The 13,759-nt window shown below is 38.9% G+C and overlaps 1 protein-coding gene across 1 annotated transcript; it reads right to left on the bottom strand.

Moving 5' to 3' along the window:
• Positions 1–2,506: 2,506 nt before the first annotated feature.
• On the bottom strand, positions 2,507–12,919 carry LOC311051491 (uncharacterized protein; the record flags this gene model as incomplete). The annotated part of the gene is made up of 6 exons (XM_084066070.1): positions 2,507–2,623; positions 2,764–2,838; positions 2,957–3,169; positions 7,373–7,423; positions 11,235–11,285; positions 12,908–12,919. The coding sequence occupies 6 exons, from the start codon at positions 12,917–12,919 to the stop codon at positions 2,507–2,509; spliced, it is 519 nt and encodes a 172-aa protein (XP_083922196.1).
• Positions 12,920–13,759: the final 840 nt, after the last annotated feature.

The following is a 13,759-nucleotide window of genomic DNA, read 5'->3' as shown; positions in this document are numbered from 1 at the left end:
ACAACCTTTGCTGCATGTCATTCCCCATCTCTCTCTCCCTGTTTCCTGTCTCGCTCTACTATACACTGTCAATAAAGCCCAAAATATTCCCAATTTATTTTTTATAATAATAGTTTTTTGGATTAATGTCGATGTTCAAGTGTGTGCAAGTAGTGAAGAAATACTAAAGTAAACATGATTTACGATACTACTGGCTCCCTCCCCAACACCCCTCACCTGAGGGTGTCCTCTGAGATGGTCTGTAGGACACTGGTATCCAGGGAACACAAGTTGGGTCCCTTGACACAACTGAGCTCTGCACTGCCAAGACTGTTGCCCGCCTTAGTCAGATACTTGGAAATGATGGCCTTGGCCTTGATGGTGACAAAAAATGTGTTAGTGCCATATACATGTACTGCACACATTTACGAACATACATGCAAAAACGTGTAAATATAATCACAACGCATTATGTTTCTCACTTTTACACTGATTACACTGCCTGCCAGCCAGCCTGCCAGCCAGCCAGCCAGACAGACAGACAGACAAACAGACAGACGCTCTACCTCCTGAGCCACTGCCGCCCCCATGTATATTTGTCAATAACACCATCAATCAATCAAAGATCATTTGTATACTTACCAGAGCTGAATCCCACTCCCCATCTGAAGAGTCCATTAAAGAACACAGTGTGTCAATCTGTGTGATGTTCCACATGCTGATGTCATCAGTAGTGGCGTTGCGTGACGCAGGCCCCAGCTCCTGGACTTTCTCTTCTGGGATGAACGACTCACTGACATAGGCCTGACGTTGTGGATAGAGACATATTAGTGGATAGAGACATATTAGACGGGACACCAGATCAGAAATGCAACTGGAATCACTTTATTTGCGATACCTGTTCATTCATGCAATACATTTACAAGACTTTTATCTTGGTGGTAATGTGGTCAGACAATATTAAATATTATGGTAAAAGGACAACAGCCTCACGTCACATGCAAGAATACAATGCAAAATACATTGGAAACAGACTTTCCAAATGTCTTCATGAAGTTATCATTTAATTGGATGAAATACGCCAGGCGCACAAGAAAATACCAATTGTTGACCACGGGGTTGTTGGGGGGCAATATTTATATATAATATATATTTTTTTACATTCATGGTGTAGCCCCTTTAAAATGTAAGCCATTTAACATCATCACAACACACTCACATGACTTGGTAGACATCACAGGGTGGCTTAACCTTAGAAATAAAATAAAAGTCCATGCATTATAATAATAATAATTATTATTATAATTACTATTATATTTTGCTGTACGTTTTTTAAGCTGTCATAAGACGCTCTACAGATGAGGTTACCTCTCTAGCGAGCAGAACCAGGTGGTGCAGGAACTCAGGAAAGTCTCCTTGAGACTGTGTCAGATGGTCAAACACTGCATGGATGATGACGTCTTTCTCTGGAGGAGTAGGCACCAGCAGCATCTCTGCAGTCTGCTTCGGAGTCAGGAGGTGTAGAACCTCCATCTGGACACGTTTAAGACAAGAGACAGACAGACAGGACATAATGGGAGAGGGCAGGATATGAGATTTAACCACTGAAGCCCTATTTTATACGTCATCGAATTATAATGTCACACTCGCAAATCAGCTATTACGTTTTTGAAAATCTTGCAATCCTGTGATGACATGCCCAAAATATACGCCAGGTTGAAAGGTTATTAAGTTACTGAAATTGTAGTGTCAAGTACAAACAATCAAATCAATGTTTTCAGTAAAAATGTTCATATTGTCCACACTCACTCCAGAGAAGTCACGGTTGAGGTCATAGAAGTCTGTGATGGGGGCGAACATGGAGAAGAATCCAAAGTTCTCCTCCAGCCATTCTGCACTATGGCTGGATGAGGAGACACACTGAGGACCTGAAGATAAATACACAAGTCAGTGTAGGCTATAATAGTATAGTATTAGAATAGAGTAATGTTTTACTCACAAATGTACCCTGAAAGCAACAGAAATTCCTGTACATCTGCAGACAAATGGTCCTCTGAGCTTGTCTCTAGCTATGGCTACTTGGTTCACTTACCGGACGTGTTGTGATGTAGCAAGAAGGAATGGATGAAGTGTTCGTACATCACTGGGCTGTGGTTGTGATCAGGATCCATGAGACGCATATGATGACTCAGATCTTTTACTCTGGACCCAGCAATGCAAAGAAATGTATCATTATTCCGGGACTATTTTGTGTATTTCGACTATAAGTGTTTTCCAAACGTAGGGTCTTACTCTTGACCCATTTTTGGGTCACAGACCAGGTTTTATGAATTAAAGTAAGGTAAAGTAAATATCCTGCTTGTTTTTTGTTTTTTCAAAAATAAACAAAGTCCCACAATCTTTTTTTTTTTTAATCAACAGATTTTCAGAAATTAAAGAAAAGGAAAAGGAATACAAAAGATTTTCAGAAGATTTTAAGAAATACATTTTTTAAATATGCATACTTTATAATTCATAATGATTTTTCTTAAAAGTTTAGGTCTATGGACGTATTATGTGGCGTGTACATGCCAGCCAGCTCAGCTAGGGTCCAGTTCAGCAGGGTCTGGGTCAGAGTCATGCTTCCGATCTCGGATACATTTCTCTGGAGAGCAACAGATAGATAGGAATGTCAGGGTCAGGTTAGCAGATGTAATATGCATAATCATAATAAACTAGTCATATAAAAACAAGTAAGTGGCTTCTCATATATGCATATAGTATATGTATGTACGCTGTATGTACCTCACGTGTGAGAGACACAAACTCACTGACGAGGCTCCCAACAGGTCTGAAAGCTCCCATCAACCCATTCACCACCTGCAAGTGTTTCAAAAAGAACAAAATAATATTGTTTAAGGTTATGAAGATTACCATCAACAATCTGGTAAAAGTTTAATTGGATGAAAGAAATGTATAATATTTAAAGCTATGCAACCTCTCTGAAGCTATTCTGTGGTGGTGATGGTGGTGAGTAGGGGCTATGTGAGGTGTATGTGTATCCGGGGGTGGAGGTGGGGGTGGGCCCAGGACCACCGGTCATCAAGCTGTGGAAGACCAGGCTGAGGGTCCCGTTGTCCAGGCCTGCAACCTCAGGCCTCAGTAGCAGCTCAGCCTTCTGTTCTGGAGACAGCAGGTGAAGAACCTCCAACTGCAACCCGGAAGACACGGAGAGAAGGAAGGTCAATTCATAGACAGTGTAGGGGAAGTTACTTTTAATTATTACACATGACTTTCAATTAAAAGTAATCATCGTCTTCACTTGGACCACAATAACAAAGGGTGGGTGTAAAAAATGTATCTGTCACCCCCCAGACGTTACGTTTCGCGTCCGGAGGAGCAAGCCGGTAATTCAAACTATACCGTTGACGTTTAATTGTTTTGTTTTAGTTTTTTTTATCCCAAGAGAACAGTCGAATAATGACAGTTACAAAAATATAAGCCTGTATTTGGCCTCCCAAAAGATGCATAACAAAGAGGCATCAAATAGAACAAATAGACCAATTCCAATATTCATTTTGTGAACGTGAACACAGCTTCTGAACCATTCCTTAGCTCCATGGTTACTGAACTAAATATTGGACCCAATCGTCACAAGACACACGATATGTACAAGATTTTCATACGAAAATGGCTTTTTTTTAGAGACACAAATGAGGAGGAAATCAACTTTGTTATTGACTTTTCTCTATCCCAGCAACACACTCTCGCGAGATTTGGGAAGATATCTGAAGGGTCCATCTGCAGTCTGACGGACAAGACATAGAGGGCGCTGTCCCTTTTTTTTTTTTTAACTCTATGCTCTTCATCAATCATTATGGACATATTAAACATTAAATTAAACGTGTGTTCCAATGCTCAATAATATAATTTTCCATTATTAACTGTCTTGGTTGATGGGGTATGATTTGGGAATCATGACATTTTGCTAATCATTCGTGGTAAAATATATACCATATAAATAAAAGGCCCTGTTACAATGTTGAGCAGAAACAGGAGCACATCTAGCATAAGACTGAACTAGAATTTTCACAATTCAGGGCAATTGCAAAGTGTGGTTGCGCCGACGCAGAGTTCTGGGTTGCGGCCATGGGGGTCCAAGGAATCCATCGTCACATATAGTTCACAGTCCAGTCTCTCATTTATACAGTCTATGGTCCAGCAAAATAAATTATTGTTAAAGCAAACTTGCCTTTTTTTTTTACCTTATTGTTCTGATCTGAGATATTGTGAGGAGACAATACCCTGTGTATATAGAGTAAATGGCATATCTGCTATTTGCAAACAAGTTGTAAATACTCAGAACACATTTCACGTTTTCCTTATATTATGATGTCATGTTTTGTGAGTATAATTTTCAGCACCTATTTTTCCCCAGCCTGATAATAGATATTAAATACTTTGTAATGTACAGGGAATGTCTCACCATATAACACATGTGGAACCATTACGATACTTGTTGACCTGGCTAGTAGCTGGTTTGAAGCCATACCATTTTGTATATTGTAAAATAGATACTCCCCAGCATATCAGGCACATCAATGTTACTGAATGGCGTCAATACCACAATGAAAAACTATTGTTTAGCCTACATTGTGACAGACTTGTCATCACCAGGCAGGAGTTTTGGTTAAGCTCTAATGTCCATGTAGATTGCTTCACAGTTTTACACACAGTAGAGGGATTGAAGTCCATTTTGTCCAGCAGGCAGAGATTATAGTCTGACAACACTTTCAATTACAAGCTTTGACTCTTGCATGGATCAAACCGTTAAGTGGATAAGTTGGTCAAATAAATTAAAACACCAGATTGTAGAAGGCAAAAATTATTGTCAGTTAAAGGGGAAATCCACCCATTTTCAATATTTAACTATGTCATTAATATAGCATAAAGGAGTTGTGTGGAAATAAGAAAAAAGTTCCCCCCTTTCTGTGTTGCCTTGAACTGGAGGATTGATTGTGGGTTTAACATTGCAAATTACAACGTGATGACTCATCATGTTGTAATTATGTTCATATGTGTATGGGCTTAGGTATTAAGAGATGTTACATTCCAAAGTTTCACTTTTTGTTCAGCTTTAGTAGTGAAGAACCCTTCTGATTATTTATAGTAATTTAAAAAAAAAAAAAAACACACATCTGTATTCATTGTAAATGTTAAATACATGTGACTAAATACATTACCAAACATATAGATTCACTTTTCAAACACATGGTAAAAAGAATAATAAGTGGAGACAAAGAAGAGCAGATATAGTTTAAAGTATTTATTAACACAATTGTATTATTGGTACCTTTACTGTAAGCAACACCATCAATATATTTGGTATAATGTCCTATCAATTATTGTTATTATAGTTGTTGTTATTATGATTATATATGTAATAATAGTATGGTTATATTTTATGATTCTATATATAGGTTAATTATAGTTATTAGTGATAATTATACAATTATATATTATGGTAACTATTACAATGCCTGTAAACAGTTTATTATTGACAGATATATTGTTGATGCTATAATGATTATTATTACTGCTATTACTGTTATTATCCAAAATTATATTCTAACTTTTAAGTAAATTCAATATTTTCCAGGGTGAAGCAAAAAACCCGCCTCCTATTTCAGCCAATTTAGGAGTGCACGGGGAAAAAAATCTTGCACCGACCCATTTGTTAAAAAAGGGGATCAAGCAAGCTCCTGGTAAATATATTAATATATTATTAAACAACATGTAACATTCTGAAAAATAGGTACAAATTGTAGGGCTGCAACTATATTGATTAAGTTAATTATCTCAAAGTGTATTTTGTAGATATCTAATTTTGTATTTATCAATGAATCAATGTGTAACATTTTCCATAATTATTTTGGGATTACATTTATTAGTTTAATTAAGAAATTAAGTCCTATTTTAATAAGTGTATATTGGCTGTTTGAATAAAATAAAACATTTTGTCAAAATGAATTAAAAAATAATTTAGTCCTAATAAGTGTTACAGTCTTACAGCCCTAAAACAAATGGTGAGTTAAACATTTACAACATAAACACTGTACCAGTATGCAAACACAGTCTTACTTAAGTAGGGGTGCGACTGCTATTATACTGCTTCTGGGTGAATACAGTAACTGCCTTTAAAACTAAATTGTGATTTTGAGAGACCAATTTCATCCAATCAGGAGAGAGAACTCATACAGGACACATCCTATACAATCAAGTTGTTGATTATGGTTGGATGAAATTGCCAACACACCCTTAATTTTCTGTTTAAAAAGGACCTGCAGAGACAGGCTGTTCCCTGTTACTAAACAAACACAAAGCAATGATGGCTATCAGCATATAGCTTTCTATAAACTGGACAATAGCAAAGAAACAGTGCCAAGATCCATCTTGAAAACTGTCATATTGTGCTGAAATATTGGCCACATATGGATAACCACACCTCTAATCACCCCCCTATTATCACCTTTCAGTCAGCTGACTCGTCCACGCCTTTATCTCCTCCAGGCTGGATTACTGCAATGCACTACTCATCGGGATCCCTAACAAGAGCCTCCAAAGGCTCCAATACATCCAAAACAGCGCTGCTAGGGTCCTGATGAGAGTGCGAAAATATGACCATATCACACGCACCCTCCGCTCACTTCACTGGCTCCCCATCTCCTTCAGGACCGAATACAAGATTTCCCTTCTCACCAATCAGTGCATTTACGGCAACGGCAACGCCCGCCCCCCCCCCCCCACCTCAAAGAACTCCTCACCCCAAAACCTGCCACCCGAAGCCTCCGCTCCAACAACACCAACCTTCTTGTTGTCCCTGACACCAACCTCCGCACCATGGGCGACCGGGCCTTCTGCCACACAGCCCCATGTCTGTGGAATGCCCTCCCAGAACACCTGAGAGCGCCACAGTCCACTGATGCTTTTAAAAATGGACTAAAAACCTACCTTTTAAAAAAAGCATTTTTCTAATTTTTCATGGACTTTGTTTGTTTTTCGTATTGAGTTTTAATTTCTAAAAGTTGGCCCTTTAGTTTAGCCTGGTTGGGTCTATTGTAATTGTTTTGTTGCCTATGCTGTTTTTATGCTCTGCTTTTAATCTGTAGCACTCTGACATCCGTGAGAATGTAAAGTGCGTTATAAATAAAATGTATTATTATTATTATTATTAGCTGACAACTATAGAAAATGTAAGCAACATAAACTTGTCACCTGAATACCAGTGGTTCTCAAACTATTGTAGTGTCAAAGAGCTTCCATTTTTTAGCCTATGCATTAAACCACAGACCCCCACAACCTAGTATTTGACCCCAAGACAATGTCAATAAGCCAACATTAGATAGTTACACACCTTGCAGTAGGTCTGGGATGGTGTGTCTGTCACCTGGGTCCGCAGCAGGAGCTGTAAAAAAAAGAAATACAATATTTTAGACACAAAGCTATGAAAGTACATGCATATCAATAGACAATAACAGATCTACAAGCTGACAAGTGTCCAACAAGCTGACAAGTGAGCTTGTAAGCCTACAAGCTCACAACATGTTGCATTGTGAGCTTGTAGATCTGCCATTTTCAAATAGCCAAAGTTTAAATGGGGCTGAAGTGGTTAATGTACCCTATGTTTTTTTAAACAATAACCCAAATCTACAAAGTAACTAAAGTTTTCTAACAATTGTAGTGGATTAAAAGTACAATATTTGCCTCTGAGCTGTAGTGGATAGAAGTACAAGTACAGTATTTTTCTATGCAAACTGATACAGTAAAAATCATAACAGTGTAATAACACTGTTCATATGGCAGTCAAAGAGTTAAGCTACAGAGTATATATATTGGCAATGCCTCCTTAAAAACTGAAAATGGACTGACCACAAGAAAATGTCCATATGCTAACATTAGATAGTTAGATCTAAAAGGTTTTGATTTGCACATGTGTCATGTTATGTTAAACAAACCTTGCAGTAGTGCAGTCTGGGACGGTCCCCTCAGTCCACAGCTGTGTTGGCCAAGATATCAGATCCAGTGTTCAGCCACGCCACAGCTGAAAATTTCAAGCAAAAATACTGTATTTTAGACACAAATATATATTTGTCACTATATAAATATAGTGACAATAGCAAATCTACAAGCTCACAAGTTATCTACAAGCTGACAAGTGAGCTTGTCGATCGGCTATTTAAAATAAGGCAACAAGTTTACAGTGAGCTTGTAGATCTGCTATTTTTCAAACATTAAACTCACAGTGAGCTTGTAGATATGGAGAGAAGGAGAGAAGGGGAGAGGAGAGGAGGGGAGAATAGGGGAGAGGAGAGGAGAGGAGGTTAGAAGAGGGGAGAGGAGGGGTGAGTCGGGCAGGTGTTAGTGTCAACCCCTGGGTGACTTACAAGGGATTGCACGTTTGTCAATCACAATGAAGTACTTCATTGTGAATCACACTCTTCTGGATACCCACAGCAAGCAGATAGGGTTGAAGGCTCTCTGTGATGCTGTCCAGATGCCCCTGGACACTGGTCCCAGTCTGTGAAAAGAGAACTTTATTAGTCTTGCTATTAAAATTAGTCACCGTTTCATTTAATTGGTCGCCCCATGGTTTCAAATATTTAGGAATAAAAATAACGTCAGACACCTCAAACTTATATAAAGCAAATTACGGTAAATTAATAGATCAATTAAAATTAGATTTGGCACGGTGGCAGATTCTCCCGCTTTCACTAATTGGTAGAATCGAGACAGTCAGGATGAATATTCTCCCCAGATTGTTGTTTCTTTTCCAGGCATTGCCTGTCTGGATTCCGGCCTCTGTGTTTAAGTCACTAGATAAGATGATGTCGGCTTTCATATGGCAAAAGAGGAAACCAAGAATCAAATGGAAAATGCTAGGCTATCCAAAAAATCAAGGGGGGCTTAATCTTCCAAATTTAAGACATTATTACTGGGCGGCTCAATTAAGTGGATTGGTGGAATGGATAAGACAAGATAAAGATACAAATTGGCTAGATTTGGAAAGCAATTCATGTCCACAGGTACCTCTTGAGTCATTGCCTTCTCTGGAGCTTAAAAAATGGAAAAATCTCAAGTTAAATAATGAATGGATGAGCTGTAAGTATAAAGTCTGGTCCTTGGTAAGGAAGAAATTGAAGCTGTCTCTATCAATATCAAGAGCCACCAGAATAGATAGGAATGAGGATTTTCTACCAAGTAAACTGGACTCGGGTTTCAGAGTGTGGACAGAGAAAGGTCTTGTTACAATTCACCAGTTGCTTGAGGGGAATTCCATTAAATCATTTAAGCAGTTGCAGGATAGATTTGGTTTGGATACTAAGGACTTTTACAAATACTTGCAGGTGAGAAGCTATCTGCTGTCACATAAGGATTGGGAGATTGTGAGACAACCGCCAACCCCTTTGGAGCTGTTTTTAATTAGGATAACGGAGGGAAAAAAAGGGAGAAAAATTATATCTCAAATATATAACTGTTTGCAGTCCATAGTTTCAGGGAACACATTAGAGATTAAATCGAAATGGGAACTGGAAATGACAGTGATAATAGAAGATGAGGAATGGGAAAGGGCTTGTGAAGAATGTCACAAAATCACAAACAGCCCATTGTGGAAAGAATTCAATTGGAAAACCAAAATGAGATATTTCAGAACCCCCCTCATGGTATCCAAATTTGATGTAAATACAACAGAATTATGTTGGAGGGACTGCAAACAGATTGGGGACCATACCCATGTGTTCTGGGATTGCCCTAAATTGGAGAGTTACTGGAAGGGAATACGCACGGAAGTTGGTGCTATTCTTAATATAGATCTACCTTTGGACCCAAAAATATATATTATCGGTGTGGTTCCGGAGGGGTTGGCAAACATACAGACGGTTTATATTCTGCATATCCTTTTGTTGATTGCTAGAAAAATGATTACCCTATCCTGGCTGAAACCTCTACCAGCCAATGGCGTGAGAGAACATTGAAAATGTATACTATGGAAAAAATGACTGCCATGCTCCAGATGAAGTACGATGTGTTTCTGAAAAGATGGGCCCCAGTTATAGGGTACTTAAATTTGCCTATATGAAAGTATATGTTACCATGTATGTGTTCTTATGTGTCATGATAATGTTTGTGTTGTAACTAGTTATATTTTTCCAAGTGAATGTCCTGATATTTAAAACTGATTTAATTTGTAATCTGTAATCTGCCGAATTGTCCTGTTTGTCTTTCTTTTCTGTTGTGTTTTTCTGTTGTGTCTTTTTCTTTGTGTTTTTTGTTTTGTTTATTTGCTTAAAAATAATTGTACAATGTAAATCTTCTGCAGAAAAGCAAATAAACGCCTTTGTTCAAAAAAAAAAATTAGTCACCGTTTGCAAACAGTTTAGAGCCGGATCGCAATTTGATGTTTTGGTCACGATTAGGTAGCCTCCAGAATCACTTTTATTGCCACAATATGCAAGATGAACCATAAGGACATTTTCTGCTGTATAATTTATATTCTGCAAAATGTAAAGGACCCCCCAAAATGATATGAATTTGGCCCCAGTGGGTCTACAGTTGGGGTCCAGGGACCCTCATGGGCTTCCAAATGGCCCCTTGCAGGTGTGTAACTCTGAGAGTGTACAAATGTATGTAAATTTGTACACTCTCAGAGTTATGGGGGTCGTGGGAAACCACTGTGCTACGCTAAATGGAACAGAGCCTTCATTAGTATCATTGGTAACACCTATGAAAGAAGTGATAATATGGCTGCTGTGCATAGAGCCTATTCTAAGATCTTAGTTTAGTACATTTTAGATTAATAGAATATAGTTATTTTGAGGTTATAGTTTAATGGGGCTTCCGGAGGGCTAAGTGAGGGCTGCTTATTCATAGCCCCAAGTGGGCCAATGCGGGGCCACTGTAGGCATGTGAGGGCTAAGTGAGGGCTGCCCATGCAGGGCCAGCACTTAGGGGCCCACACTTTGCCAATGAGCAAGCCCCCTGGGGCCCTGTGTGGGCAGCCCACGGTGGGCCCTTAAGCCAGCCCTAAGTGGCCCCTTACGGGCCCCGTACAGGCTCGCTTGCAGGGTATACTTGTCACCTGAATACCAGTGGTTCTCAAACTATTGTAGTGTCAAAGAGCTTCCATTTTTTAGCCTATGCATTAAACCACAGACCCCCACAACCTAGTATTTGACCCCAAGACAATGTCAATAAGCCAACATTAGATAGTTACACACCTTGCAGTAGGTCTGGGATGGTGTGTCTGTCACCTGGGTCCGCAGCAGGAGCTGTAAAAAAAAGAAATACAATATTTTAGACACAAAGCTATGAAAGTACATGCATATCAATAGACAATAACAGATCTACAAGCTGACAAGTGTCCAACAAGCTGACAAGTGAGCTTGTAAGCCTACAAGCTCACAACATGTTGCATTGTGAGCTTGTAGATCTGCCATTTTCAAATAGCCAAAGTTTAAATGGGGCTGAAGTGGTTAATGTACCCTATGTTTTTTTAAACAATAACCCAAATCTACAAAGTAACTAAAGTTTTCTAACAATTGTAGTGGATTCAAAGTACAATATTTGCCTCTGAGCTGTAGTGGATAGAAGTACAAGTACAGTATTTTTCTATGCAAACTGATACAGTAAAAATCATAACAGTGTAATAACACTGTTCATATGGCAGTCAAAGAGTTAAGCTACAGAGTATATATATTGGCAATGCCTCCTTAAAAACTGAAAATGGACTGACCACAAGAAAATGTCCATATGCTAACATTAGATAGTTAGATCTAAAAGGTTTTGATTTGCACATGTGTCATGTTATGTTAAACAAACCTTGCAGTAGTGCAGTCTGGGACGGTCCCCTCAGTCCACAGCTGTGTTGGCCAAGATATCAGATCCAGTGTTCAGCCACGCCACAGCTGAAAATTTCAAGCAAAAATACTGTATTTTAGACACAAATATATATTTGTCACTATATAAATATAGTGACAATAGCAAATCTACAAGCTCACAAGTTATCTACAAGCTGACAAGTGAGCTTGTCGATCGGCTATTTAAAATAAGGCAACAAGTTTACAGTGAGCTTGTAGATCTGCTATTTTTCAAACATTAAACTCACAGTGAGCTTGTAGATATGGAGAGAAGGAGAGAAGGGGAGAGGAGAGGAGGGGAGAATAGGGGAGAGGAGAGGAGAGGAGGTTAGAAGAGGGGAGAGGAGGGGTGAGTCGGGCAGGTGTTAGTGTCAACCCCTGGGTGACTTACAAGGGATTGCACGTTTGTCAATCACAATGAAGTACTTCATTGTGAATCACACTCTTCTGGATACCCACAGCAAGCAGATAGGGTTGAAGGCTCTCTGTGATGCTGTCCAGATGCCCCTGGACACTGGTCCCAGTCTGTGAAAAGAGAACTTTATTAGTCTTGCTATTAAAATTAGTCACCGTTTCATTTAATTGGTCGCCCCATGGTTTCAAATATTTAGGAATAAAAATAACGTCAGACACCTCAAACTTATATAAAGCAAATTACGGTAAATTAATAGATCAATTAAAATTAGATTTGGCACGGTGGCAGATTCTCCCGCTTTCACTAATTGGTAGAATCGAGACAGTCAGGATGAATATTCTCCCCAGATTGTTGTTTCTTTTCCAGGCATTGCCTGTCTGGATTCCGGCCTCTGTGTTTAAGTCACTAGATAAGATGATGTCGGCTTTCATATGGCAAAAGAGGAAACCAAGAATCAAATGGAAAATGCTAGGCTATCCAAAAAATCAAGGGGGGCTTAATCTTCCAAATTTAAGACATTATTACTGGGCGGCTCAATTAAGTGGATTGGTGGAATGGATAAGACAAGATAAAGATACAAATTGGCTAGATTTGGAAAGCAATTCATGTCCACAGGTACCTCTTGAGTCATTGCCTTCTCTGGAGCTTAAAAAATGGAAAAATCTCAAGTTAAATAATGAATGGATGAGCTGTACGTATAAAGTCTGGTCCTTGGTAAGGAAGAAATTGAAGCTGTCTCTATCAATATCAAGAGCCACCAGAATAGATAGGAATGAGGATTTTCTACCAAGTAAACTGGACTCGGGTTTCAGAGTGTGGACAGAGAAAGGTCTTGTTACAATTCACCAGTTGCTTGAGGGGAATTCCATTAAATCATTTAAGCAGTTGCAGGATAGATTTGGTTTGGATACTAAGGACTTTTACAAATACTTGCAGGTGAGAAGCTATCTGCTGTCACATAAGGATTGGGAGATTGTGAGACAACCGCCAACCCCTTTGGAGCTGTTTTTAATTAGGATAACGGAGGGAAAAAAAGGGAGAAAAATTATATCTCAAATATATAACTGTTTGCAGTCCATAGTTTCAGGGAACACATTAGAGATTAAATCGAAATGGGAACTGGAAATGACAGTGATAATAGAAGATGAGGAATGGGAAAGGGCTTGTGAAGAATGTCACAAAATCACAAACAGCCCATTGTGGAAAGAATTCAATTGGAAAACCAAAATGAGATATTTCAGAACCCCCCTCATGGTATCCAAATTTGATGTAAATACAACAGAATTATGTTGGAGGGACTGCAAACAGATTGGGGACCATACCCATGTGTTCTGGGATTGCCCTAAATTGGAGAGTTACTGGAAGGGAATACGCACGGAAGTTGGTGCTATTCTTAATATAGATCTACCTTTGGACCCAAAAATATATATTATCGGTGTGGTTCCGGAGGGGTTGGCAAACATACAGACGG

The sequence above is a fragment of the Gymnoscopelus microlampas genome (genome assembly GCF_963454915.1).
Source record: "Gymnoscopelus microlampas genome assembly, chromosome: 9".
NCBI classification, from domain to species: domain Eukaryota; kingdom Metazoa; phylum Chordata; class Actinopteri; order Myctophiformes; family Myctophidae; genus Gymnoscopelus; species Gymnoscopelus microlampas.
The sequence above is the reverse complement of the archived record's forward strand: the minus strand, read 5'-3'. Positions and strand labels throughout refer to the sequence as shown.